Source organism: Ictidomys tridecemlineatus, chromosome 10 (genome assembly GCF_052094955.1).
Source record: "Ictidomys tridecemlineatus isolate mIctTri1 chromosome 10, mIctTri1.hap1, whole genome shotgun sequence".
NCBI classification, from domain to species: Eukaryota; Metazoa; Chordata; class Mammalia; order Rodentia; family Sciuridae; genus Ictidomys; species Ictidomys tridecemlineatus.
In genome coordinates, this window is record NC_135486.1 from 144250259 (window position 1) to 144276069 (window position 25811).

At 60.2% G+C, this 25811-nt stretch overlaps 1 protein-coding gene across 1 annotated transcript; it reads right to left on the reverse strand.

The window, feature by feature from the left end:
• Positions 1 to 657: 657 nt before the first annotated feature.
• On the reverse strand, positions 658 to 24926 carry Litaf (lipopolysaccharide induced TNF factor). Its single transcript, XM_078024652.1, has 4 exons — positions 24818 to 24926; positions 6450 to 6674; positions 4188 to 4344; positions 658 to 1324 (listed from the first exon to the last, which is right to left on the reverse strand). Exons 2-4 carry the CDS (start codon positions 6667 to 6669, stop codon positions 1216 to 1218), a joined length of 486 nt encoding a protein of 161 aa, XP_077880778.1. The 5' UTR covers positions 6670 to 6674; positions 24818 to 24926; the 3' UTR covers positions 658 to 1215.
• Between the last annotated feature and the right edge of the window lie 885 nt (positions 24927 to 25811).

Sequence of the window (25811 nt, forward strand, 5' to 3'; positions counted from 1 at the left end):
AAGGTGTGCACCACAGGGAACACACAGAGGCCCACTCTGACCTGCCGCTCCAACCACATCCCCCAACGTGAGAAATGGCGTCCACATCCGGGGCCCGAGGCCTCGGCACCGGGCCTGTGCGACGTGGTCTTCCTGCACGTCGGCCACCCCACGGGGAACCCCAAAGGGGGCCCGAACCACAGGAAGCCCGTGTAGACAGTGGAGGAGACGACCCCCTTCTTTGTCTGGTTCACGCCCTGGTCCCGGCACCCGGAGGTCAGGCAGGACGTGAGCCCACGGTTCAAGGCCAGCCTGGGCCACCCAGGGCCACCCCTGTGGAAATCACGCCCATCACACGGTTACAGAAAACGGTTCTGTAAGCCCCCCTTCAAGATCAGGCCCAACCAGGCCCCACGGTGCACACCTGCATCCCAGGGGCTCGGGAGGCTGGGGCAGGAGGATGGCCAGCCTCAGCAACTTAGCGAGGCCCTAAGCCACTCAGTGGGACCCCGTCTACATACAGTAGAAAGCAGGGCTGGGAGGGCTCAGTGGTCAGCGCCCCTGGGCTCAACCCCCAGTGATCTCCCCAAGTCAGGTCCAGAGCGTGGGAAGTCCAGGGAGGCCGGACACCACGAAAGTCACCCCCGGGACCTCCCACCCAGACACGGCACGGGGGCAGCAAAGCCTCGTCTTTTATTTTGCATCTGGGGCCCCGCGGTGTGCCTGGTGGGCGCCAATGGCCTTTCCTTGCACTTAACAACAACAAACGCAGGGGCTCAAGTGACCCATGGCCAAGGGGTCTGCGACCAGGACCCTGAAGCCAAGCCCACGAAGTCGTGAGGCAGGACCCCGTCCTGGGGAGGGAGGCCCTGGCCCTGGGCGCGCAGCGGGCAGGACCGTCTCAGGTAAGGCAGGCGGGCTTCGGAGTCAGAGCCACCACCAGAAAGGCCACTGAGGCAGGAGGAGGAGCCAGCCGGTGGCAGGTCACCCAGGGACGGCGGGCGGCCAGCGGTCACAGCCCTCCGGGACGACCTGGGGTCGCGGCTCCCTGGGACCAGCCAGCTCCAGGCCACCGTCTTTGCCTGTCCTGGGCGGACTCCAAGCAGCAGTTTATGGGTCTGGACTTTGTGACGTTTTCCCCCCAAAAGAAGAATCAAAGGTGGACTCTGCGGAGAGGAGGCCTCTCCCAGGGTGGCCTCCTGCGGCGCGGCGCCCGCTCTCCAGGGTGCCCGAGTCCTACAAGCGCTTGTAGGTGCCCAGGAGGGCTTTGCAGTTGGGACAGTAGTGGTCCACGTCCTGCAGGGCGTCCACGCAGAAGGGGATGAAGCAGCAGCCGGCCACGCACCTGGGAAGACAAAAGGAGCCACACGTCAGCAGCCGCGGCAGGTGGGGTGGGGCCAGCGTCCTGACACCTGGGAACCTGGGGGCACTAGGAAAGGGCACTTGAAATGGGGTCATCCGAACGGCCCTCAAGCCCAGTGGCGGGCGTCCTCGGAAGAGGGAAGGCTAAACGGCGCGGTGGCACTCCCGTAAGCCCAGACTCGGGAGGCTGAGGCAGGAGGATCGCCAGTTCAAGGCCAGCCTCAGCAATTCAGCAAAGAAGAAAGGCCAAGAGACACAAAGGCCCGACTGGAGTGCAGCGCCACAGCCAGGAGCACCTGGGCCACCGGAAACGGGGGACGGCGAGGACAGCTCTTCCCCAAGAGTGGCTGGAGGCAGCGTGCCCTGCTGCCATCTTAACTCTGGGCTTTTGGCCTCCGGGATCGTGAGAGAGCACTTTAAGGGTCTGTGGGGGTCAGGAGACTCCTACACCAAGCCTCCCCGCCTCCCCGGGGCCAGTTTCCAAACCTGGGAGCATTCAGCGTCTTTCAGAATCTCAGATGGGAGGCCGGTGAGTTTTGTTTTTGTGAAAAGCACACAGTGGGGGTTGGGGACCCTCTTGTTTGTTCATGGCACCAGGGCTCCAGCCCCGGGTGCTCTGCCACTGAGCCACATCCGGCCCTCTCTCTCTTATTTTGAGGCAGCGTCTTGCTAAGTTACTGAGGCTAGCCTCAAACATGTGATCCTCCTGCCTCAGCCTCCCCAGTCACTGGGACTACAGGCCTGCACGGTGACACCCAGCGACTCAACTCGGCTCTGAAGCAAGAAAACTGCTGAAGGGAATCTCCGAACAAGTGAGGCTGGCTGCCTTCACTCAGTCGTGGGCCCGTTTCCCGCCCAGGTCCCATCCCTCTCTTCACACAGCAACCAAACCGAGATCCCAACACCACCCCGCAGCCAGGTGACCCCAGGTGGCCACGTCCACACACACAGCAGGACTCCTGCAGCCCTGGAACCAACCCGGTCACCGCCAATCACAAAAGACACACACTGTGTGATTCTGCTGCTGTGGTCACATTAGAGGCAGAGGATAGAGCAGCTGCCAAGTCACCAACAATGTCGATGAAGTTCCGCCCCTGGCAGGAAGGCAGAGCCGAGGAGGAAACTTCTTGTGAAAGACACTTCCTCTTTCCTCCCTGCCTCAGTACAAAGCTCAAATCCAGGCAGCCACACCACTTGGAGGTTTCGCTACCACACATCCCCAGGCAAGCTCACAGATGGGGAAAGCCAGCACAGAGAGGCACAGCCACCTGCCCACTGTCACACAGCTGGTGTGAGGGGGTCTGGCCCTACTCTGCCACATTTAAGAAGAAGACAGACGGAGGAACAGAAAGTCGGTGTCAACCTCGAAAGCGAGATCACAGAGGCTGACTTGCAATCTTCATTTCTATTCTGTCTTCCTGTTTTAAAGATGATGTTTCAGAGGTTTTTTGTTTGTTTATTTTAGGGGTTTTGGCTGTTTGTGTGGGGAATGGTCCTGGACTCAAGGGAGCCTTACCACACTGAGCTACACCCCTAGCCCTTTTAGTTTTTGAGACAGGGTCTCTCTAAACTGTTCGAACCTCACTAAGTTGCTGAGGCTGGCCTTGACCTCCTGCCTCAGCCTCCAGTCCCTGGGATCCCAGGCCTGCACCACCGTGCAGTGCCCAGTGCCGGCAAAGTTTCACTCTATACAAACACCCGGGTGATGGACTTTGTAGCATTTTCTGTCCAGGGAGGGAAACCCACAGGCCATGGGGAGCCATGGGCAGGCGGGGGATCAGATGGCCAGGGACAGGTTGGTCTCCCAGCCTGACCTCAGGGAAGGGAGCAAGCTCTCTGGGGCTGCGAGCCCCTCTCTGAAACAAGGAAGAGAAATGGTGTTCCTTATTGCCCTGATGTCACAAGCACACGACGAGGACGTGGCACTGCCCAAGAGCAGAGGACTCCTGAGACCACTCCTGACCCCTCTCCTTCAAGGGAAACTCGGCGGTGGTTTCCCAAGAGCTCCGTGGCCGGGAAGAGGCCCGGACCTGCTGGGTGGGGTTCAGGTGTTCCCTCCAATTCCCCCCAAGAGCAGACCCTAGGGTCTTCACACATGACGCCCTGGGAGCAGGCGGAGAGCTCACTGAACCCCACAGAGGCAGCGGGGAGAGCGGCCAGTGGTGGAGGGACAGAGTTCTGAGGGTACTGGGCCTGGGTTAGTGCCCAGACCCCTGGGGCTCCTCAGAGTCAGCAAACCCACTATCAGGTGGGTCTGAAGTTCTACAAGAATCAGAGACCCCAAGGGCCTCACCCTGCGCACATGTGAGCGCCGCTGGGTCCCTCCGCAGGAGGGGCGGACGCTCAGGAGCCCGTGGGTCCCTGGTGGGTCCCTCTGCAGGAGGGGCAGACGCTCAGGAGCCCGTGGGTCCCTGGTGGGTCCCTCTGCAGGAGGGGTGGACGCTCAGGAGCCTGTGGGTCCCTGGTGGGTCCCTCTGCAGGAGGGGTGGACGCTCAGGGGCCCATGGGTCCTAGTGGGTCCCTCTGCAGGAGGGGTGGACACTCAGGAGCCCGTGGGTCCCTGGTGGGTCCCTCTGCAGGAGGGGTGGACGCTCAGGAGCCTGTGGGTCCCTGGTGGGTCCCTCTGCAGGAGGGGCGGACGCTCAGCTGCGGGGCTCCCAGCCAGCGGAGTCTGCACCCCGGGGCATCTGGGGTGTAATGCAGCAGGGGGGGCGGGGGTCCAGTGGGGACGGGTCAGGGATGCGCCCCGTTCCCCACGGGATGGGTGCAGCCCAGGGGAGGAGCGATGGCCTAGGGGCCAGGCCCTGGGTCCAGCCCGGCCGCAGCCCAGCGCGCGCAGGACTCACCCCAGCAGGCACAGGCTCCCGCAGGACAGCCAGGTGAGGGCGCCCGCGTTGTAGGACAGCTGAGTCACGATCATCTTGCTGCACGACGGGCAGCACATCTGGACCGGACGGTCGAAGAAGGTCACGGGCTGCTGCACGTAGACGGTCTGCACGGCAACTGGGCGGGAGGAGGGAGACACCTTGGCTGGGCTCCGCGGCGGCGGGATGCAGCTGGCCACGCCCAGAGCCACGCCCTCACACCTGGCCCACCCCGAGGCTGGGGGGTCTGTCCGCTGGCAGTCGGATCAGCTAAACGTGGTCAGTCCACATGGTGGACATCAGCTTCAAAAAAGGAGACTCCCACATTCGCTGGCCACAACGTGGATGACCTCCAGGACATGGGGCAGGGTGGCCTGATCCAGCCACGACAAAATGTCGTGCTTCTACTTATAGGAGGTCCCAGGGCAGTCGAATACAGAAACGTGGCACGGCCGTGGCCAGGGCCCGTGGGGCAGGAATTAGATGTTAGTGTCCAGGGGGCATTTCGGTTTGGGGAGACGACCAGTCTGGACATGGGTGGTCGGGATGGCCGCACAACTCTGTACCTGAGGCCACAGAGCTGCCTCCTAAAGGTCAAGGATTGTGTGTCTGGAGATTTCACGGTCAAGGAAGAGACAGCGGGCAGTGGCCAGGCCTGTAATCCCAGAGGCCGAGAGGCAGAGGCTCAAGGCCACCCTGAGCAACTCATCCGGGCCCTAAGCAACCTAGTGGACCTGCCTCAAAATAAAAAGGGCTGGGAGGGGCTCGGTGGGAGAGCACCGGCTCCAGGCCCAGGTACCACACACACAAAAGTAAGAAGCCGTAGAGGAAACGAACGGGGCAGCTTCGTGGGACCCTACTCCACGGCTCTCAAGACCTCACCCAGGAGGCAGACAGCAGGTCCTCCCACTGCCCTGTCCACTGAGAACGGCGGGATCCCGGCCCTGCGCCAGGTCCGCCCGGGAGCACCCACTGACAGGCGTGTGCCACCAGGCCCGGCCTCACAGACCTGGATGGGAGTCCAGGGTCCATGACGGGGCAGTCGTGAGAGCAGGGACCGTGCACCCAGCTCTGGGGGATGCTGCAGCCCAGGTCAGGAGGAGAGCGCATGAGGTGACGTGAGGGACCCCACGCACAGGCACGTGGCCATCACAAGACGCTCTGGGAGGGAACTGCTGCGCACTCAAGTTCCCAGAGCTGAGTGTCTGGTCAAGTGACTTCTTCTTCTCCTTTTTATGTCCTCAGGAGGCCACGGGTGAGGCTGTTCTGGGGGACTTAAGGACTGCCCAGAGAGCACTGGACAAGTGACACCCCAGTCCTTTTCTTCAGTCCTGACACAGGAGCTGGCTAAGTTGCTGAGGCTGGCCTTGAATTTTCGATCCTCCCACCTGAGCCTCCCAAGCTGCTGGGACGACAGGTGTGTGCCACCGTGCCCGCTCGTCACGGTGTACTGAGCGTCTACAGTGGTCACTGGTCCTCTTCCCCAGCCCAGCGCCTATCCACAGACAGAGGCTCTCCCGGGGCTCAGGAACCCCGATTCCTTTCTAACATTCCACTGAGGTGGAGACTCGCCAAGGCCTGCCCTACAAGTGGGCAGCTGAGGACGTTCAGTGACCTGGGCAGGCTGACCCTCCCCTCCCTCTCCCTGGATCAGACCCCGTGCAGGAAGCCCTGCAGGGCAGCGGCACCACCTGCACAGAGGGGCGGGAGGGTGCTGCCCACCCGCCTCTCCTGGGCCACCTCAGCCTTGCTCCCTGCCCACGCCCTGGCCTAGGGGACGGGGGCTCTCAAGCCCCAGCAGGAAGAGTGGGTCCTTAACACAAACTCCGGGTCCCAAATGCCCCTGGGGTGGCAGGTCGGGGGCAGGGTGGAGGCAGGCGTGGTGCCTGGGCGCCATCGAGAACTCTCGGGCCTGGGGAGGCCGAGGCCCTGACTACCGCGTGGAGAGGGGAGGGCTGGGCTGGGGCTCAGAGGCAGAGCGCCCGCCTGGCACGGGGGCACCGGGTCGACCCTCAGCGCACCACAGAAACAAAACAAGGTCTTGTGCCCACCTACAACTAAAACGTAAAAAGAAAACCAGGGCCGGGGTGCGCTCTGGGACCCAGGGCCTCGCAGCGTGGGTCTGAAACCCCACGTGACCCCTCAGGGTCGGGGGCGGAGTCACCTGCCCAGCACCTGCCCAGACCCTCCTGGTCCCAGGCCACAGGCCAGCGGAGAGCAAGGGACAGCAAGGGGGCAACGTACTTGCGTTGGCGTTGGGGACGGGCACAGGCTGGGTGTAATACGAAGGCGGACTCATGCCCTTCCCATCCGGGCCAGCCACCAGCCCCGTGGTCGGCCCAGGCACGGGCGCAGGAGGCGTTGGGTAGTAGCCGTTAACGGCCACCGTCTCTTCGTAGGACGGGGGTGCGGTTGGCGCCGAGGAGGGCCCGGGGGCTGCCTGGTAAGGTCCTGGAACCGACATCTTACCTAAAACACAAACAGGAGACACCAGGTGAGAAGTGCCAGGGCCGTCCCCTTGTCCAGCCTTGTCCAAGGGCACGGGCACTGTCCTGCAAGACCCACGCTCTCCACGAGGGCCTCCAGAGGCAAGAGCAAAGTCAGCGTGAGAGCCCTGGCAACATGACCAGACCACCCCCATGAGAGGTCGCCGTCCACACCTGGCACCAGGACTGAACCCGTCCCCCCCCCCCCCCCCCCCGCGTTCATTTTACCTAGAGACAGGGTCTCACTGAGTGGCTCCGTCTCCCTTTGTACTGAGGCTGGCCTTGAACTCGCGACCCTCCTGCCTCGGCCTCCTGGGCCAGCTCCACCGCACCTGGCCTTCCCTCTCACTTACTTTTTGTAGTGGACACCATGACTTTATTCTGTTTATTTCATGTGGTGCTGAGGAAGGACCCAGGCCCTGCACGTCGAGGCGAGGGCTCGGCCTCTGAGCCCAGCCCCAGCCCCATTTCTTCTCTGAACCCGTGGTTCCCACTGATTCTTTCAAGTCTTCCAAACACCAGCCGCAGACTCTCCAGGTCAGAGTGCCGAGCAGAAGCCCCACGTCCCAAGTGCACGGTGCCCGGGAGACAGGGACCCCCGGGGGGACCCGTGGGCGCTGACACCGGGGGAGGGAGAGTCTACGGGAGGTGGAAGGGAGTCCTGGGGCGTCACGGGTTTGCTGGTGCAGATTCGGCTGTGCCAGCGAGGCGGCCCTGTTCTGCACGTCAGAGTTTTTGAAAAAGCCAACACGCCCGCGCCAGGTCCACTCAGGAAAGCAAGCCCCGGGCAGCTGTGAGGGCAAAAAAAACGGTCTCCCACCCCTGGCAGAGCAGCTGCCTAGAATGACATCCCTGCGCCCGGGTGTGTTCTGCCTGACGCTGGTGCCTGGCAGCCAGGGGGCAGCTGGAGGGGACAGTGCTGGCCTTTGTGTGGCTGTTTTTCCAGCCGGGCAGGGCCCAGGCCGCTGTGTTAGAAGAGCCATTCAAACATGTCTCAGGAGAGACGGAGCGGAGGGAGGGAGGGCGGGCGCCTGGGCGCTGGGCAAGCCCAGGGGGAGGGGGAGAATCCTGGAGGAGCCTCCTGCTCCAGGACTGCATCATCTCCAGCTGCGCTGGCTGGTGCAGTGGCAGCCAAGGTGTGGACGTGTGCCCGAGACACGGCCAGTGCATCTGAGTTTGCGAGATTTAAGTTTAAAAACCGGGCTGGGGATGTGGCTCAAGCGGTAGCGCGCTCGCCTGGCATGCGTGCGGCCCGGGTTCGATCCTCAGCACCACATACCAACAAAGATGTTGTGTCCGCCAAAAACTGAAAAACAAAATAAATATTAAAAAAATTCTCTCTCTCTTTAAAATAAATAAATAAATGAAATTAAAAACTGGGGCTGCGGGTGTAGCTCCGTGGTACAGGATCAACCCAGCGGAACCCACTACCAAAAGCACAACATAGTAGCTCAGCCCTGGGAAAGCTCCTCACCTAAGTCTGGGACAAGCTGGGGGTGCAGCTGGTTCTCAGCAGGGGGTCTGGGGAACTCGGGGTGAGCGCTCGCCTCGCGGGTGAGGCACGGGGTTCGATCCTCAGCACCACCCGTAAATAAATAAGACACTGTGTATTCATCTTCACTAAATAAATGTTGAAAAGTAAAAATTAAACAAGTCAAAAGCTCCAACTTGACGTGGGGTGTCAACGCAGACCACACCTGGGCTCTGAACCCCAGGAACAAGTTGGTGTAGAGGACCCAGTGACTGGGGAAGCTAAGGCGGGAGGATCGCAAGTTCAAGGTCGGCCTGGGCGGCTCAGTGAGACCAGAGCAAGGGGCTGGGATGTGGCTGGGCGGTCCAGCCCTCTGTTGGATCCCCAGTACCAGACGACGGTGCTTTATGTTGGACCTGGTGTCGCTCTGCCCAGGTCTGTGAAACACACTGTCAACGTCACCTCTTTACAAAGCGGCTGTTAAACACGCTGCGTCACCGCCTTCTGCTCACAAGAGTGCTCAGAGCCACGGGAGCCATGGAGGGCACAGAGGGACTCAGCCTGGGAGGCAGAGGGCCAGGTCTGAGAGAAGCAGGGAGGCCCCCAGCCCGGGCGTAGAGGGGGCGACGGGCACCGGGCCTGCAGAGGGACGAGCAGAGGGCACATGGGGACTTCCACAAGACCACAGGGGGCTCTTGTGGGGGGCTGTGGAAGGGGAGGCGTGTGGCGGCTCGCCCACCCACAACCGGGAGCCCAGCCGCCCAGCCCCAGAGGCAGCTCCTGGTGGCCCAGCACCCCGCGCCCAGCGACGGCCTCGCTCAAGTTCCCAGCCCAGGAGCAGGTCGGTGGCCACCTCCCGCGGCGCACAGAGCCGTGCAGGATGCGCGTCCCTTCCTGTCACAGGAAGGCAGGCCCACACCAGCCCACGCGATTGACGAGGACTGAGTCATGTACAAAATGACAAGGGCAGATAAGGCCAGCGTGTGCCTGAAATATCACTGTGGGCTGCGGCGTCCAGGCTGTGCAGACAGTGGGTCAAACTGCCCAGTGACTCCACAGGCTCCCAGCTGCACCGGCCGCCAGGAGGAGGGGACCCGGCCACCACAGTGTGACACCCAGGTGTGGGTGTGGGCTTCCTCAGGCATGAAGGCAGGGTGAAGGGGGACGGCGCTCGGCCTCCTGCCCTGAGCACCCCCACCCGCTGGCTGGGGCCACGTCCCTGTCCCTGTCCCAGCCCTTCCCAGCTCAGCTTTGGCATCAGGTGCATTTACAAACCTGGAAAACCAGGGCCACAGCAGAGTTGTAAAGACACCCACCCACAGGCCACTGGTGCAAACGTTTTCTAATGAATTCCACAGCCTTCCTCCGCCCAGGCCCCAGGCTAGGAAAGGCTGTCCTGTCCTGTCCCTGCCACCACCTGGTTGTCTTAATTTGGCTTCCCCCAGGGGACGGGAGGCCACCTACTCACCTCTCCCAGCCCCAGAAGGATCTGCTCAAGCCCTGGGCCATCGTCCCCAGGCCCTCCCCAGGCTCCCAGGTTCCCGCAGTCACCACCCAAAGCCCTGAGGTCCAGGTTCAGCCCGGCCCAGGCCCAGGGCCCTGCACAGCGGGTAATGGCTGCCCCTTTCCAGGACAGACTGGAGAAGGCCTGGGAAGGAAACAGCGCAGCCACAGTCCTGCCACACGCACATGCAGCCCCGGACTCCCTTTGGTGGCCCAGTGGCAGGGCGGTCACCCCACGGATCAAGCAGGGCAGTCCTGGTGGAGTCCAGGTGGCCACAGTTACGGGAGCCTCGTGGGGAATAAAGGAACAAGGGTCTCCTCCCCGTCCCAGTTGTCTGCCTTTGTCATTAGGACCCTGAGGTGGCCCTCCACTGTCCACCTAAAGAACAGACTCTGCACCCAGCCTCCCCAGGCCTCCCCACAGTGGGAGAGAACGTAAAAGGGTAAGAGACGTCTGTCTTCTCCGTTTCTGGGCAACTCTTTTATTAGCCATTTCCAAATTTGGAAAGGGACATTCCAGATCTATTTTTTTGATATGGGAAACGGGACCAGAGGGACCCCAAGCCGTGGCCCCGGGCATGTGACCTGGGCAGCTGCCTAGCCGGGGCCTGCGCTGCTGGGATACATTTCCAAGATGCCTGAGACCCAGAGGTTGGGGACCTCCGCTGTGGAGAGGAGGCCCTGGTGACCCGCAGAGCTGGACTCTGACCGCCCGCCGGCCAGGCCGCACTTTCTCATCTGCAGACACGGAGCTTGGAATGCCAGGACCTTCTAGGCCAACCTTCCACATTCCAGGCCTGCAGCATCCGCTCAAGGAAGGGCCCTGTCGCGGGTGGTGACGCGGCTCATCCCAGGCCCTGGGGGACATCTGGGGGCCAGTGGCTCCCGGATCCTGGTCCCAGCAGCCTCCTCAGCCTGTGGGCCAGCTGCCCCGCCCCAAGGAGAAAATCAAATTCCATTTAAATTTAATTAATTAATTTAAATACAACTTGATTTCTGCCCAACAAGAGAAATGAAATACCCAGAAATAAGATTTTGCTGGGAGAGCTGAGCTCGGGAGGGCCACACGCCACCGTCACCGTTAAGACTCTGTCCACGTCGCCCACTGTCCAGAGGCACCCCTGCACTCCCTGGGATCCCCGCAGGGGCGACTTCTCCTGGATTCTCCCTGACCTTTCATGGACGCCACCCTGGTGTCCCCTACATCTGGACATTCTTCTCCAGGCACCTCCAGTCTTCCCATGACAACCTCAGGAGTCTACAGGGAGCAGCAGGGACAGTCCCTCTGCTGTCCTGGGGCCAACCACAGCTGGGGCTGGCTCTGTCCACGTCCACTCTGTCGCCGGGTCACGCCTTGGTGTCACCACCAGGAGCCCATCCCGCAGGCCATGTCCTGGGCACCACCTGGGAAGACGTGAGGCCAGCTGGGTGGCACCGTGCGGCCACCTCACCAGGCACCTGTCTGACTCCGAGGTCCTGGCCTGGGCAAATCTTGTATGCACCCACCTTTCTCTACCCCCTGGATCCTCAAACGCACTAAAATGAAACTTAAAGGGCTCCTTCTTTACCCCAAGGGGCCGTGTCGTCACCCCCACGGTACGTCACCAAGACAGGACTTACTATAATCACCTCCACTGACAAGTGACAGAATGGGGCTCAGAGAGGCTAAGCTTCTGGTCCACTGTCACGCGGAATGTGAGAAGGCTGGAGCTGGTACCCATACCCAGTCACCAGAGCGCCTCCGCGGGCAGTGGGCAGCCCAGCACCTAAGCCCCCCAGGTCAGACGCCAGAGGGAAACAGAAGTGAGTGGAGCCCACCTTTCAAGTCCAAGGCCTCCCCGCTGACCGCAGGCTTTCATGCGCCCTGGACAGAGGGGACTAAAAAGACCTCCCAGACGGTCACTGGGCGCTTTGCGATTCTGAATGGCCTCCTCCTAAACAGGAGCCTGGATCGACCAGGCGTGGACATTGACCAAGTTCTTCCTGCTCAGGTTGGAGAGAGACCAAAGCTGTACACCTGAAGCCACGTCCCGGGGTGGGACATGCTCTGTGTCCCCCCACCCCCGCCCCCACCAGGCAGCCCAGCCGAGGGCGCTGGGGATGGAACCCAGGGCCTGGTGCAGGCGAGGCAGGCCCTGGCCCACTGACCTGCACCCGGCCCCAGTCCAGCCCCTTGTTACTTTATTCATTTACTTATTTATGGTTCTGGGGACTCTACCACTGAGCCACGTCCCTCTGCCTTTTATTTTGATATAGGGCCTCACTAGGTGGCCAAGGCTGGCCTCAAACGCGCCTCAGGCTCCTGGACGGCCGGGATCCCAGCTGTGTGCACCACTCTGGGCCCGTCTCAGGACCACTGAGCCCAGCCCAGCCCAGCCCTACTGTGTACTTCATCTACAGACAGGGTCCCACCGGGTGGCGAGCTCCTCCCTCTTGAAGCTGGCTTTGAACTGAAGATCCTCCTGCTTCAGCCTCCAGACGGCTGGAATCACAGGCGTGCACCAGCATGCCCGGCTCAGCTTTGTATGCTACTCTGCGGAAACAGGAGGCAGAGGCCCTCAAAATCCTGGGCCCAGCAACCCTCAGAACCCTGGACTGAGATGGATGCGCCCATCCTAGAAACTAGGACACAGAAACAAACTCCACGAAGGACCCTCCAGACAGGAGCCACAGGGCAGCCTCGGCTGAGGCAGGAGGATCCAAAGTTCAGGGCCAGCCTCAGCCATTTAGTGAGGCCCTCCGCAACTCAGCAAGACCCTGTCTCTATTAAAGTGTAAAACGGGGCTGGGCTGTGGCTCAGGTCAGGGGCCCTGCGTTTAATCCCTGGTACCCCCCAAAAACTCCAGCCTGGGGCTGGGGATAGAGTGGTGAGCCCAGGCCCTGAATTCAATCTCGGTATTGGGGGACAGTATTGGGGGACAGGGGCACAACACGCAGGTCTAAACAGCCCAGGGTCCTCTGGAATAGCCGGCGGAGAGTTACTTCAGGTGCCCACCGCAGGCCCCTCCGTGCCCACAGCAGTGGTTCCTTCCAAGTCTGCGGAGCCAAACCTGGACGTCACCTCGGTCACTGTTCTGCCTGAAACCCCAATCGAAGGGAACAGACTGGGCTCGGGGAAGCCCGGAGATGGGCGGCCTGCCAGGTCCTCGCTGGTCACTCGGGCTCCAAGCCACCTCTGGGAAGAAGCTCACGTCCCGAGGTGCAAGAGGGCACCAGCACGGCTTCGCGGCTGTGCAGAGCCCAGGACCCCGACCCACAGAGGAAGCGCATCAGCTGCGGGCGAGGCAGGGGGACGGGGGAGCGAAACCTCTGGATCCAGACCGAGGTGGGGGCCACACGGTGTCACCCGTGCCCCAATCGGTTGGTTCAAAGTGGCTCATTTCGTGTTATGCTGAATTTTACCTCAATAAAATAAAGGGGCCAGGAGCTGTGCCGACGTCCCTAGCCCCCAGCCCAAGCGGCCTCGATGGGCCTGCGCCCTGGCCACCAGCCTGAGGTCCACCCACCGGGCCCCCAAGGCCTACGGCCACGTGCCTGAGCCTTCCCTTCAGGGTGGTGGCGTCCCGGTTTGGGGGGTCCTCAGTGCCCACTTCATCTCTCACTGTCTCCCCTGCACGCTGCACCTGCACCATGGCGTCCCCAGACGCCCGGCACGTTCTATCCTGGTGACCCAGTGTCCGCCTCCCTCCTGGCTCAGGCCAAGTCCCCTCCCATCTCCCCAGGCTGATTCCAGAGCCTGACCCAGAACCTGAGAAACACGTTCTCAAGGGAAGACGTGTCAGCGATGAGAAGCCTCGAGAGAGGGCCTCGGCCAGCCAAGGGCAACGTGGGGGGTCCCCGGCCAAAGCCACAGTGTGGGCGACTGGCTCCAGAGGAGATGGCTACTGAGCTGAGTGTGGTGGCTCCCACCTGTGACCTCAGGCCTGTGACCTCAGGCCTGTGACCTCACGCCTGTGACCTCACGCCTGTCATCTCACACCTGTGATCTCACACCTGAGACCTCACACCTGTCATCTCACACCTATGACCTCACACCTGGGATCTCAGTGGTGCGGAGGCTGAGGAAGGAGGACTGCGAGTTCAAGGACAGCCTCCGTAATTCAGCAAGGCCCTAACCTGGCAGGGCTGGGGATGTGGCTGAGGTTGAGCGTCCTTTGCTGAAAAAAGACAGACAGGCTTCGTCGGGGAGGCCCCTCTCGGCCGGACTCTGGGCTGTGAGGCTGCGCAGCAGGCCCGATGGGCTGTCCAGGCATGGGGGACATGGGGGACGTGGGGACGAGATGAAATCAGGAGGGAAGCCAGCCCCGGTCTCCAAGCGTCAAGACGGGTCTTGTCTCTGGCTTTGCCAACGTCCATTCCCAGCTTCAGGTCCATGAAAAAGGGAAGAGTACGGCCACCCCCTGCCCCAGCAGGGGCCACAGCCAACACTCCTGGAGCGAGGGCAGGTCACCCAGCAAGAGGCGCAGAGCAGACCTGCGGGGCCAAAGGCCAGGGAGACCAGCAGCCGGCCCTGGCTCACGCTCAGGTGACAGGTGGGCCACAGGGGGCCACCCACTGCGGATGTCCCAGGGGGGCAGCCTGCAGCCTGCTGCTCGGGGTCTCGCTGGCCTCTCTGTGGGGCTCCCTGGTGGACAGGGAGGCAGTTCAAGGACCCTCGGCCTTTTCCTGCCCACCCCACCTGACGGCATGGCCAGAGGGAGGGGGTAAAGGCCGGAGGCTGCCCGTGGAGCCCGGGCAGAACCCGGCGGGAACAGCGGAGGCCATGGCGTCGCGGGGCAGCTCCCTGGGGCCCAAGACTCCCCAACAGGAGGGTTTCCAGACCCGCCTGCCACGTGTCCCCCCATTTATAAGGCGGGGAGGCCGTCCATCTCTGAGGGGGCCGTGCGCAGGGGTGGGCTGAGGCCTGGCTGCTGCACCCCCGAGGGCTGTTCAGGAAGAAGGTGAGGGCCGAGGCGGTGGAAGGGGCCAAGGGAAAGCTGAGGGGACGCCTGCGGCAGCCGCTGCTGGACAGCGGAGCCCTGGGCCGCGCCCTCTGCTCCGAGCCAGCTGCCACCTCCAGGCTGTGCACACGGGGTCACGCACCACACTCCGCTGGGCCTGGGCTTTCCTGATCTGGGAAATGGGCCAACGACATACTCACCCCCCACCAGGGCTGCGGAGAGGGGTGTGTCCAGACACTGGGACGTGGTGGCTGGAAACGCGGCTGAGCTGCTCACAAGGAGCAGGGGAGACCCAGGAGAGACCCCAACAGACCCAACCACACACCTCGCTGTGCCCACCCCGCAGCTGCCCAGGTGGACTTTCAGGTCGTCCAACTCCCTGCCGTCTGGTGGCAGGGCCGGGTGGCAGTGGATCCCAGCTACTCCAGAGGCTGAGGCCGAGGACCAACTTCAAGGTCAGCCTCAGCAACTTAGCAGGACCTCAGCTCCCTTGTAGAGTGTCCCTGGGTTCAACCCCAGTACCAAAGACAAAAAAGAGAGACTCAGGTTACGCAGAACTTTCTGTACTAATTTTAATCTATAAATTCAAAACTATTATGAAATCAAAGATTTAAAAAAAACACAACCAACCTTGTGATGTATATATATATATATATGTATTTTGGTACTGAGGATTGAACCCAGGGTTGCTCAACCACTGAGCCACATCCTCAGCCTTTTTGTTTTAAATATCTATTTTTTTGATTATAAGTGGACACGATATCTTATTTTATTTCCATGTGGTGCTGAGGATCGAACCCAGTGCCTCACACATTGCTAGGCGAGCGCTCTACCTCTGAGCCCCAGTCCCCCAGCCTTTTTAAAAAATATTTTATTTACAGACAGGGTCTCACTGAGTTGCTAAGCGGCTGAGGCTGGCTTTCAACTCGCAATCCTCCTGCCTCAGCCTCCCGTGCTGCTGGGATTGAGACAGGTGCCACTGTGCCCAGCTCCTGATCCCATTTTCCATCCGTTCCTGTGGAAAACCCCAAAGTGCTCAACAGCTCGTGCAGCTGGCGGTGCGGATGGAGCACACAGGCCTCCCCCAGGGCTAGTGGGAGGTGCCTCTGGCCCCAGAACGCCCCCTCCAGCAATCTGCACCCAAGGTGACCCAAGCCAGGGGCAGTGACACAGTGCCTGACACAGTGCTGAGTGCTGAGCGCTGGGCGAGGCTGCTGATAACAGAAGACTGGAGGCCGCTGTCCTTCAGCAGGGCTGGCCGGTCAGCTGACCCCCGAGAACAAGGAAGAGCCAAGCAGGAAGAGCTGCTCCAGGCAGAGGCGTTCCTCCTGCACCGCCGTCCCCTGGAAACCCCTGGAAACTCCAGAACAGTGTCGGGGACACCCACCCTGGTGCCCTGCACGGCTCTATAGGACAGGTGTGCAACACTCCGGAGACACAGGAGACGGCGCCGGGCTGCAGGGCGGGGACCCAGGACACCCACTCCCAGGCAGCAAACCCGTCTCGGCCCTCCCCCACCCTCCCGCGTGCATCCTTCCGGGCCCTGGTGAAAGTGATGTCACCACAGCCCTTGGTCCCATGACTGGGTCTTATGTCCCTACCCAGCACCTGGCCTGGGTACCTCCCTGTTTGCAGAGTGATTAAAGCTTCTAATTACAGCTGGCCTTCCGGGTCCTAACTGGGTTCCACATCCGCAGAGCCAACCAACCGAGAATTGAAAATATTTGGGAAGAAAAAAAAAATCGGTACTCAATGTGTTCAGGCCTTTTTGGTCAATTATTCCCAAAACAATGCAGCATAAAGCTATTTACCTCGATTTTGCATTGATTACCTATTACAATCACCTCATTATTAGCGATCTAGAGCTGACTTAGGGCAGACAGGAGGTGTGTGCAGGTTATATGTAAACACCTTGTCATTTTAGTTATTTTCCAGGGGTGCCCTAACACCACATCCCCAGTCCTTCTTTATATTTTATTTAGAGACAGGGTCTCACTGAGTTACTTAGGACCTTGCTAAGTTGCTGAGGCTGGCTTTGAACCTGCGATCCTCCTGCCTCAGCCTCCAGAGCCCCGAGTTCTTTTTACTTTCTATTCTGAGACAGGGTCTCACTAAGCTGCCCAGGCTGGCCTTGAACTTGCCACCCTCCTGCCCCAGCCTCCAGAGTAGCTGGGGTTCCAGGCGTGAGCCCCCACACAGGGCCACGCCATTTTATATAAGGGACTTGAGCACCACTGGCCTTGGGTACTGAGGGGTCCTGGAACCCACCCCCTGGGGATGGGGGCGCTCTATCTGCTAGAAGGAGCTTGTTGTACCACTCCCACTACAGGCGGCACCCTGTGTATCACACAAAGCTCTTTTTCTCATGCTTTGTGTCACCGTCCATTTTCACCTCCCAGGCCACCAGGGATGTGGGAGCCCATGTGGGGAGCAGTGAGCCAACAGGGAGGCAGGGAAGGGCCAAAGGGGAAAGTGGGTCAGTAGTAACAGCGCTGGAGGCCCAGGGCAGAGGAGGCAGGGAGCCCCCAGGGCAGAAGCCCAGAGGCGGCACACCAGTCTTCCAGTCTAATCCAAGAACCAGCAGCTTAAGAGCAACTTGAAACCACCCCCCAAAAAAGCACTCAGCTCCTGCCAAGAAGGGGAGCTCAGAGCCTAAAAATAAGCCTCCAAACCCAGAACACCCAGAGAAACCACCCACAGCAAAGCCGCCCAGCAGCTCGGCAGGGTAAACACACATCGAGGCTGGGCCACGGCTGGGTGCCCTCCAGAAGTGCTCAGCACTGGGCGCCCAGTTCCACCACCTGCCAGACCACGGACCCCGCAAACACTACCCAAAGCCTCTGACCTTCTGAGATCAGCCCACATTTCTCTCTGGAGACGGACAGAGACAGACAGAGAGATGGAGAGAGACGCAGGGAGGGAGGAGGAGGAAGAGCAGCTGGGTCTGCATTTTGTGGTCTGTCCCATCCCTGGCTCCTCAGCATCCAGCCAGGGGCCAGGGGCCGCCCCACCCCAACCTGCTCTACAAAGCCTCAGAGGACTTGGACCCCAACAGAACCAAGGGACAGAGGTGCCATGGACAGCGTGAGCCACAGTGTCGGGCTCAGAAGAGATCCAGGCTGACCGCCCCTGCCTGCGGGCTCCCTGGAACCCAGGGAGAGGCTCTCTCTGCCTGGAGTCCGCAGAACCACTCAGCGTCCCGGGACCCCTTCCCAGGAACCTCATCTTCCAGGAGACGGCATCACGGGAAGTGGACCAAAGGTCAACACCACAGGCAGAAGGACTTTGTCACGGGCTGTCACCTGCTCTTCAGGCCCACTAGCTCCCCAAAATCGTTCCCCCTAAGCGGCCACTGCCCCTGCCCCGAAGTGGCACAAGTCTCTAGATCTTCGAGGGCTGCTGGGACCCTCACTGTGCTCATCCCAAGCCTGCAGACTGTTCCCTGCTGCTCTGCCTGATGCTGGAGGCATCGACCCTGGACCACGTCCTGCCTCCTGCGTGGGAGGTCAGCAGGCCAGGGAGTCTTCGTCCAGCAGGAACATCTGCTGACTCCCACAGCTGGGCCAAATTCCACGTGACCACGGGCAGTCCCCTGGGGCAGCTTTGAAAAGGATGGAAAAGAGCTTTGCCCTCAGCAAGACTTAAGGACCTGTGAGACCGGGAGGGGGCAGGAGGACCAGGAGGGGGCAGGAGGACCAGGAGGGGGCAGGAGGACCGGGAGGGGGCAGGAGGACCGGGAGGGGGCAGGAGGACCGGGAGGGGGCAGGAGGATTGGGGGGGCAGGAGGATTGGGGGGGCAGGAGGAGGGGGAGCGGGGGTGGGGGGGGCAGGAGGACCGCAAGGGGGCAGGAGGAGGGGGGGAGGAGGATTGGGGGGGCAGGAGGAGGGGGGCGGGGACAGAAGAGGGGGCAGGAGAGGGGGGCAGGAGGACGGGGCAGGAGGACCAGGAGGGGGCAATGGCTTCCTGGAGTCAGAAGGCTTCCCTTCCCTCACGTCCTCCCCCACGTCCCCTGGGAAGGGCAGCAATGGGGGTGCGTGTGGCTGGACCCTGGGCCTGGGGAAGTCGTGCACACGGGACAGAGCCGGCTCCAGGTGCCCCGCGACGTCCACACCCCACGTGCCCAGGACTATAGGGGTTGAGCTCAGGGGATGTGTGTGAGCAGGCACAAGGCCCTGGGTGCAAGGCCCAGCACAAGAAAGGACAGTGTCTGCAGGGCGCAGCGGCCGGTCTCCCAGCAGCTCTGCAGGCAGGAGGGTCAGGAGTTCAAAGCCAGCCTCAGCAACTCAAAGGAACTTGTCTCTAAATAATAAATTTTTTAAAAAGTGGGTGGAGGGCTGGGCTGGGCTGGGGCTGAGTGGTTCCGTGCCCCTGGGTTCAATCCCCAGTACAAAAAAAAAGTGTCTATTTTTAATAGAGGGGAAAACAACTCTTCCTCAGGACCAACTCTGAATCACCTGTGTGGCTAGCCCTCCAGCAGAGGGACCGCCATCTCTCACCAATCTCTGGCCTCCCTCTGGAGACCAGGCTGGACTAATGGCTCTCACAAGAAGATCACCAATGAAAAGGGACAGGAGGAGGCCTGTGATGGAGAAACTGGCCAAGGCCACCTTACCCTAGTAATGAAGGCAAAGTCCCCGATGATGCCTTGTGCACATCACTATCCTGTCCCCTCTCATGGGTGGGAAAAGAAGGGGACCTCACCTCTGTGGTCTTTATCCCAGCACTCATCCCAGAGTCATCAGGAGAAGAAACAGAAGACAGCTGGGCACAGTGGTGCACCTGGCTCAGGAGGCCAAGTCAGGAGGATTGCAAGTTGGAGGCCAGCCTCAGCAATTTAGCAAGGCCCTATGCAACGTATCGAGATTCTGTCCCAAAATAAAAAGGGCTGGGGACATGGCTCAGTGGTAAAGCACCCTGGGTTCAATCCCCTGTACCCAAAATAAAACAAATCATACAACCCAAATTTGAGGGACATCCCTCATCAATACTCCCCAAACTGTCATGGTCATGAAAAACAGAGAAGAACAGAAACAGTCACAGCCACAGAAACTGGGAGACAGAATAACTGAAGGCCCTGCGGTTCCCGGACAGGACTCTGGCACAGAAAAACAGAAGTGAACACTGGGAAGTGCATGGGGCAGGAGGTCCTCTCTGTATTCACTGTACACAAGTGAAAACTATCCAGCGTTAAAATTTTGTTGCCGGGGGCTGGGGATGTGGCTCAAGTGGTAGTGCGCTCGCCTGGCATGCATGCGGCCGGGGTTCGATCCTCAACACCACATACAAACAAAGATGTTGTGTCTGCCAATAACTAACTAACTAAATAAATAAATAATTTTTAAAAAAAAAGTTTGTTGCCGGGCATGGCAGTGTACACCTGTGATCACAGCACACAGGAGGCTAAGGCAGGAGGACTTTGAGCTGGAGGACAGCCTCAGCAATTGAGGCCCTGTCTCAAAATAAAAAATTAAAAGGCTGGGGATGTGGCTTAATGATACAGCACCCCTGGGTTGAATCTCCAGTGCCAAATAAATAAGTAAAACTTTGACTACCTCCAGCGTCACACTTCTAAATACTGGAAACAATAAGGTGAACTGGAAGAGACTGCTCTCATCCAAAAGCATTCAAGCTCAATTAAAAATAAAAAACTTAAAGATTGTGTGTGTGTGTGTGTGTGTGTGATGCATGCTGAGCTCTGTGTGTGTGTCTACCAACTGAGCTCTGTCCCCTGCCCTCAGTACTTTAAAAGTATACTTTGGTTAAACGCCAAAGATTAAGTGGGGGAGGAAGGGAAGGATTCTAACTTTTGTAATTGAGGAAGTAAAAAAAAAGAAAGAAAAAGAAAACCCAGAATTTTAGCAAAAGGACAGGGTTTCCAAGGACCCTCCAAAGCCGGGGACATCACCCACTTCCGTTCCCCCACAAACTCTCAGTCAAAACCCCCACAAAGTCGCTGTGGCCACATGTGGGTGGTAAATGCTTCTATAAATACAGCCCCTGCTGCCTTCTAGATTTAGGTATCAGATCAACACACAAAAAGGCCAAGGCCTTGGGGGAATAAAGCAGCTTTTTAACCACCAACTTAATCCTCTGAGATCAATTCTTCCAGAAAGAAAAAGAATGATTCAATTCCACTGGGCCCTGCTGCCCCCCAGCCCCAGAAAAGAAACCCCGGGCAGAGTCCATGAATATGCAGATGGCAGGCATGACCCCAGGAGAGGGAGGCCCTGGGCAAAAGGAAGACACCCCCAGGCAAGCGGTCAGTGCTCAGAAAACAGCCTCGTTTGTAAACAAGGAGGAGGGCGGCTGGGGAGGCCACCAAGGCCTGGTCTTTCAGGATCCTTCAGGGAGAAGCAAGATCTTACAACAATGTGAGCAGCTGGATCCCGGCTAGCATGAACCCTGGGCATCTCCACGTTGTGCAGGGTGAGATCAAATAGGGTTCAAAATTCTCCAGGGCCACTGGCTGGTGATTTGAAAACCACAGATTTCTGCCATGGAATTCAACCTACGTCTGGTTCCAGGGATGTCCAGGGAGTGAAAGGCACTGACCCTGAGGGAGAAGGAGGAAGGAGGAAGGACCCACACAGAGGGGAAATGGGCTTCCCGTCTTCTCTGGGGAAGGGAGAAAGAAACTGCTTATCTGACCCTGAACAGATTCAAATTCAGTATCGATGGTAAAAACATGGACCTCACAGTGAAATCCTTCAGAGAATTCTGTGCCTTTCTGCAGGGCCATCCATTCCCCCGTCAAAGATAAAGTTACCACAAGCTTAAAGCCAGGCTCAAGCGTGGCCGAACTACAAATTACCCTGATTTGTGGAATGGAAACCGGGGCCACCGAGCTGCTCCTACCATCAGAGTGGGCTGCTTCCCTCTGGATTCCTGGTGAAACCACATCCCCCCTTTGCATGTAAATAATGGCTTCGGATGAAACATGAGTCAGCCTGCAGCAGTACCAACCCTACATACCCTGGTGACAGTTACAGGGAAAACAAGCACAGAGACAAAAGGCAGAAGCCACCCAATGAGGGAGCGGTGCCGTCTCATGCACGTGGTGAGAGTAGGCTTGAGTTTCTTCTTACCTTCCACACTTTGGGAAATATTTCTGGATTGTTCCCACCAGGGCTTGAGCATGCCAGAGTCATCTTCTACCACTGAGCTACTTCCCCAGCCTTTCTCATTTTCTTTTGAGACAAGGTCTCCCAAAGTTGCCCAGGCCGTGAACTTGCCCACCTCCTGCCTCAGCCTCCTGAGTTTTAAATGTGTTTTTTCTTTTTTTTAAATATTGGTACATGAAGCCCGGGGCCTGGAATGGTGGCACATGCCTGTAATTCCAGGGTCTCAGGAAGCTGAAACAGGAAGATTGCCAGTTTAAGGCCAGCCTGGGCAACTTAGGAAGACCCTATCTCAAAATAAAAAGGGCTGGGGGTGCAGCTCAATGGTAGAGCACCCCTGGATTTAATCTGCACTACCACCAAAAAAAAAAAAAAAAAAAAAACTAGGAATGATCTTGATCTTGCTGGGTTCAACGTTAAGACCTAAGAAGGTCAACATGAAGCTGTCTACCCAAGAACACTCTCTAAGGCTCCTGGAGCTAAATAGCTTGAATTCTCGTCATGATTTTCCCTGAAGCCTCAGGCTCTGGATCCTAATGAACTCCCCCAGGGACAGTGAGCAGAGAACTGTCACATCACCCAGACACGTTCTCTAGCACCCCTCCCCTTAAACCTGCTGGGCCACAGAAGGCGTGGCACACACACAGGCTGTGGACTTTGGCCTGAAGGACAGGGAGGGGCCTGCAGCAGTCTCTCCCCTCCAGGCCCAGTGTCCAGTCCTCTTTTCTCAGCTCCCCCCACACCAGGCAGGTCCCCAAGGTGGGTCAGGGAAACCAGACCCCTCCCCCAAAGCCAGTCACCCTGCGCCCTAGGACACCACTCTCACCTTCCCAACCTGCAAAGAGCTGGCCAGAGAGGAACCCCGGCCTCCCCTGTCTGCCAAGAGATGCTAGGACCCCCTGTCCAGTCATGTTCCTGTCCATCTCTCCTCAAATATACGCACAAAAACGCACAGTCATCCCTGGGCCTTTGGTTCTGGACTTCAGAAGCCTCCTGTCACATAAGTTTTGATCCATGAACCTGTGATGCTTTCTCTAACTTGTCTTCTGTCCCTTAGGATGGGGAGGCTGAAGCCCAAAGCAATTAGACAGAATTCTTCTACTGAAGGGACCTGCGGCCAAGGGTCATCTTCATTAGCTCCAAAGATGCTGTGGCCCCTGCCCAGTGTCACTCAATGCCAGCTCAAACAATAAAATGAAATTATGACGACCCGGCAAAGTGCCGCTTGACCTCAAATAACCATTCTGCAGCAAGTAAAGACCAACGGGTGGCCAACGGACTCCGGAAACATCAAAAACCCACACGGGCTCAAGAAGCAGGGCTAAGGACATCGTCTACCTGAGACCACCTGGCTCCCTGGGTACCTTCGTGGCAGTCACAGCAAAACCAAACACAGGGCAAGTCACAGTGCCGGACTCTCAGGACTCCTCTTAGGGATCCCTTTCTCTGCACCCTCACTGGGGCTTGGGGGAACACTCTTCTTCAGGGAGAATCTGAAGTCCCCGAGAAGCAGCAGCCCAATTTCAAAGAAGCATTACTCATTCCTCGGGCAGCAAGGAGGATTGGATTATCTGTAGCAGAGTAAGCCCTGTCCATCTTGAAAATTAATTTAGCCTGGAAATGGCTCCCAGCTCCCTCTTCTGTGAGGGTTCCCCTTTTACTGTCCTTGACCCTGGGCTGGTCAGCAGCTCCTCTGCAGCTTTGCTGAGACTCTTCTGCTTGTTTGAACCAAGTGCCCATAGGTTCAGACCTACCAGGAAGAAACCTCCCTCCTCTCCCTGAGCCCTGGATCTTCAGTGCGCTCCTACCTTCCATCCCTGGCCTGAGCCTTCAGGACCAGGAACCGCCCAGGAGCACTGTGCACTGAGCACTTTTTACTTCCCCACGGCCAGCTCAGGAAAGCCACAAGAGGAAGAACAAAGGGAAATGTGTTTGCCAACAACAGGGAATTACTTCAATCTAGTGTCTTAGAGACTTAAGAAATTGATCCTACATCTTAGATCAATCACTGAGTCACTTAATCCACGAAAACATTACAACAAGGACACTTTTTCAAATGTGAATGAAAGCATCCATTATTAATGCCTTCAAGTAGCAGGAAAGAGAAAGATGGGCCTCTCCCAAGGTGAGCTACAATAAATGTTTCTTAGAGACTTGAGTCCACATTTAGGTGACAGGCCAAGGGGTGGCACTCCGTGGCAGGTAAGGCAATCAGATGCCCTCTGGATCCTGATCCAACCTGATAAAGCCAACACTGGAGTGGTTCCACATACCACCTTGGGTGCAGGCACGGGGTTGGTCCTGTTTGTAAAATGCCACTCTGAGAAGGCTGGGCCAGGGTGGAGGGCAGGGGAGGTGCCGGCTGGCATTCACGCAGATCGTCATCTTCCTGAAAAGGACCCCACCTGGTTCCAGGAAGCCTTGAACAGCTCCAACTCCCCACCGAGGGGAAGGATGCACCCCCTGTGGGCAGCTTCCAGAAAGTGGATTTCCCAACGACGACAGCTTGATCGCACAGTCAGTGACATCAGCTCCACGACCCGGAAAATGAGGAAGCCAGAGGCCGGGCACAGGTCCCCCCTGACCCCGTCGCCTGCTCCCTGACCCCGAGGAGCTGCGAGTGGAAGGCAAACGGCACAGACCCGCGGACCCGGAGACCCGAGGGAGGACACAGGTACCTCGACAACGGAGCCCCCCGCCCACAGCCTCGGCCCGGGCGGCGCCCACCGAGTGCCCACGGCCCCGCCACGAGGGGCCAGCGGGAGCGCGGCCCTGGGGCGCGGGGACCCGCCGGCCCGAGGCGGCTTTTCTCTCCGCGGCCCCGGGAGGCGGCGCGGGAACCCAGCTCGGGGTCCGCGCCGACGGCCGGGCGCGCCTCCTCCTGGACGCGCTCCGGGCCGCAGGGCCCCCACCCAACTCGGGGCACCGACCCCCGCGTCCCCCACCGGCTCGATCCCACGCGCGCCCCGCGACCCTCGGGCAGCCGGCCACCGACGGCGCCGCGCCCCGGGGCTCCTGGCAGGTGCGGCCGCCGCGGGGCCCCGCTCCCGCCCGCTGCCCCCGCGCCCGGCCCCCCGCCCGCGCCGCACTCACCGCCTGCACCGCCGAGGAGCCGGGAGGTCTGAGGTGGCGCGCGCTCGGCCGCGAGGAGGGTGCGCGGGAGGAGGGCGGGGCGGGGCGGGGCGGGGCCTGCCGTGGGCGGGGCCTGGTGTGGGTGTGGGCGGGTTCTGTTGTGGGCGGGTTCTGTTGTGGGCGGGTCCTGTTGTGGGCGGGGCGGGAGGGCGGGGCTAGGGGCTCGCGGGCTTCCGGCTTCTCCCGCCTCCGCGCGCCGCCAGGAGCCGCCCCGCCAGGGTCCCTGTGGCACAGCTGCGGCGCGGGTGGGCCCTGGCACCCATCGCCGCTCCTCCGCGCTCCCCGCACCCCTGTCCGCACTGGGGACTAGGCGGAAGCCACAGGCCCTTCCCTGAGCCCTCCGGTAGCTCACCGCTCTGGCGACCCCCCAGGTCACGGCCAGTCCCTCTGGCACGCCTGGACCCCCCCCCCCGTTGCACCCCAGATGCCCTCGCGCGGACCTCCGAGACCCCCGCTCGCGGGTCCTGGTTCTGCCGCGTCCGATTCTGCCCCGGCGCGAGCCCCCACCTGTGCCCCCGACCCCCCGGCCCCCGCTGGCCTCCTGCAGACCTCGCGGAGCCCCCACCTGTGCCCCGACCCCCCGGCCCCCGCTGGCCTCCTGCAGACCTCGCGGAGCCCCCACCTGTGCCCCGACCCCCCGGCCCCCGCTAGCCTCCTGCAGACCTCGCGGAGCCCCCACCTGTGCCCCGACCCCCCGGCCCCCGCTGGCCTCCTGCAGACCTCGCGGAGCCCCCACCTGTGCCCCGACCCCCCGGCCCCCGCTAGCCTCCTGCAGACCTCGCGGAGCCCCCACCTGTGCCCCGACCCCCCGGCCCCCGCTGGCCTCCTGCAGACCTCGCGGAGCCCCCACCTGTGCCCCGACCCCCCGGCCCCCGCTGGCCTCCTGCAGACCTCGCGGAGCCCCCACCTGTGCCCCGACCCCCCGGCCCCCGCTGGCCTCCTGCAGACCTCGCGG

Excerpts from the sequence above, each read along its gene's own strand:
- Litaf (XM_078024652.1), bottom strand. The coding sequence starts at position 6,669 with ATGTCGGTTCCAGGACCTTACCAGGCAGCCCCCGGGCCCTCCTCGGCG. Across the intron at positions 4,345-6,449 it reads CGTCCCCAACGCCAACGCAA|TTGCCGTGCAGACCGTCTAC; the intron begins GTACGTTGCCCC and ends CCTCCCGCCCAG. Across the intron at positions 1,325-4,187 it reads GGGAGCCTGTGCCTGCTGGG|GTGCGTGGCCGGCTGCTGCT; the intron begins GTGAGTCCTGCG and ends TTGTCTTCCCAG.